The following is a 1,446-nucleotide window of genomic DNA, read 5'->3' as shown; positions in this document are numbered from 1 at the left end:
ATAGCAAAAATCCCTCTCAAAAAAAAAAAAAAAAAAAAAACAAGGTAGTGATCCACTGGGGCCAGCAGATGGCATGATGGTTAAAGGCACTGGATTCCCACATGGCTGACTGCGATTCGAGTTCCAGACCTGGCAACTTTCTTTCTCACTTTTCCTTTCTCTCTCTCTCTCTGGTCAAATTAAAAAATAATAACAAGTGGAATTAAATAAATAAATAATCTTTAAAAAAAAAAAAAGAAATGGTGATCCAAGAACATTAGGAAATCTCTCCCCTGAAAGAAGGTCTAAAACATAGAATCTCAGTGCTGGGAGGATTGTAAAGTATGTAAGAGGTTGTGTAAGAGAGCACTTTCAGGTGGTAGCCTCTTTCAGTATGAGGCAGCTCCTTCATTTCTCCATCTTGTTGGGACGTTGGGCATGCACCCACCCGTGCCTAGCATGTTTCTCAAGCTGCTAGGGCCAGGACTTGAACCATGCATCCAGTCATGTGGAATCCAACTCCCCCAACAACTAAGCCATGGGGCCAGCCCAATTAACTTTTTTTTTTTTTTTTTGAGAGGTTTTTGCTATAGGGTGCGTGTGCTTGCCAGACAGACAGAGACAGAGAGATAGAAAGCGAGAAATCACCCCTCAGGGAGGATGGCCACGCTGCAATCCCTTCTCCTCTGTTCTCCTCTCAGGATCCTGGGCACACACGCACACATGCCCGGCGTGAGTTTTAAGCCACCGGGTTCAGGACGCGAACTGCGGTTGACTACATGGGAGTCCAGCGACATAGCCATTATGCTAACTGCTGGTCCCAAGCCCAATGAACTTTTACAAAATAATAAATATATAGAAAGGAAAAGACAACTTTATTTCAAGATCATGCTAATTCTAGATAAAACCAGGAATCAGGTCAGTAGGGGCTTAGAACTGGATCATCTGGTTTGGGGATGTAAGCATGCCAAACTGAAATGGAGGGCTAGACCTAGAGAAACACCAGTAGAAGAGTACAAGACAGAGGTCCAAGTCCTCCTTTCCTTCTCTGGGTCACCAGATTCTCCAACATGTCATCTCCCACCCACAGGGTTAGAGACACAGTGAAGGCCTTGACTCGGGAACAAGAGAAGCTCCTTGGGCAACTGCAGGAAGTACAAGCAGACAAGGAACAAAGCCAGGTAAGGGACTTCCAGTTGGTTTGCACTCTCTGTTGTTCAGCAAGTTTGTGAGTCCCTACTGAGTGCCAGGCACCAAAGGGGATATAAACATAAAGAAGACATTGTATGCACCCTACTAGGATAAGACGTATATCCAAGTCCATATTAGTCAAGGTGGAATATGAGAAGTGTCCCGAGAGAGATGATAAAGTCGTTTGGGGCTCCGGAGAGGTGGAAAAGAGCATCTTGTTAGAGACATTAGGAAAGACTTTCAAAGAAGGGCACAAACTAGCCTAGTATTTTCCAA

General features: G+C 44.6%; 1 protein-coding gene across 3 annotated transcripts in view; it reads left to right on the top strand.

Moving 5' to 3' along the window:
• CALCOCO1 (calcium binding and coiled-coil domain 1) overlaps window positions 1-1,446 on the top strand; it is a 16,684-nt gene that overhangs the window by 7,795 nt on the left and 7,443 nt on the right. For all 3 annotated transcript variants that reach the window (XM_006169089.3, XM_027768504.1, XM_027768505.1), the window contains exon 7: window positions 1,070-1,160. In XM_006169089.3, coding sequence (XP_006169151.1) covers window positions 1,070-1,160 — 91 coding nt within the window. The remainder of the gene's footprint in view (window positions 1-1,069; window positions 1,161-1,446) is intronic.

This window comes from Tupaia chinensis, unplaced genomic scaffold, assembly GCF_000334495.1.
Source record: "Tupaia chinensis unplaced genomic scaffold, TupChi_1.0 Scaffold146740_1, whole genome shotgun sequence".
In the NCBI taxonomy this organism is placed as follows: domain Eukaryota; kingdom Metazoa; phylum Chordata; class Mammalia; order Scandentia; family Tupaiidae; genus Tupaia; species Tupaia belangeri.
This window is presented reverse-complemented; position numbering and strand designations above follow the sequence as displayed.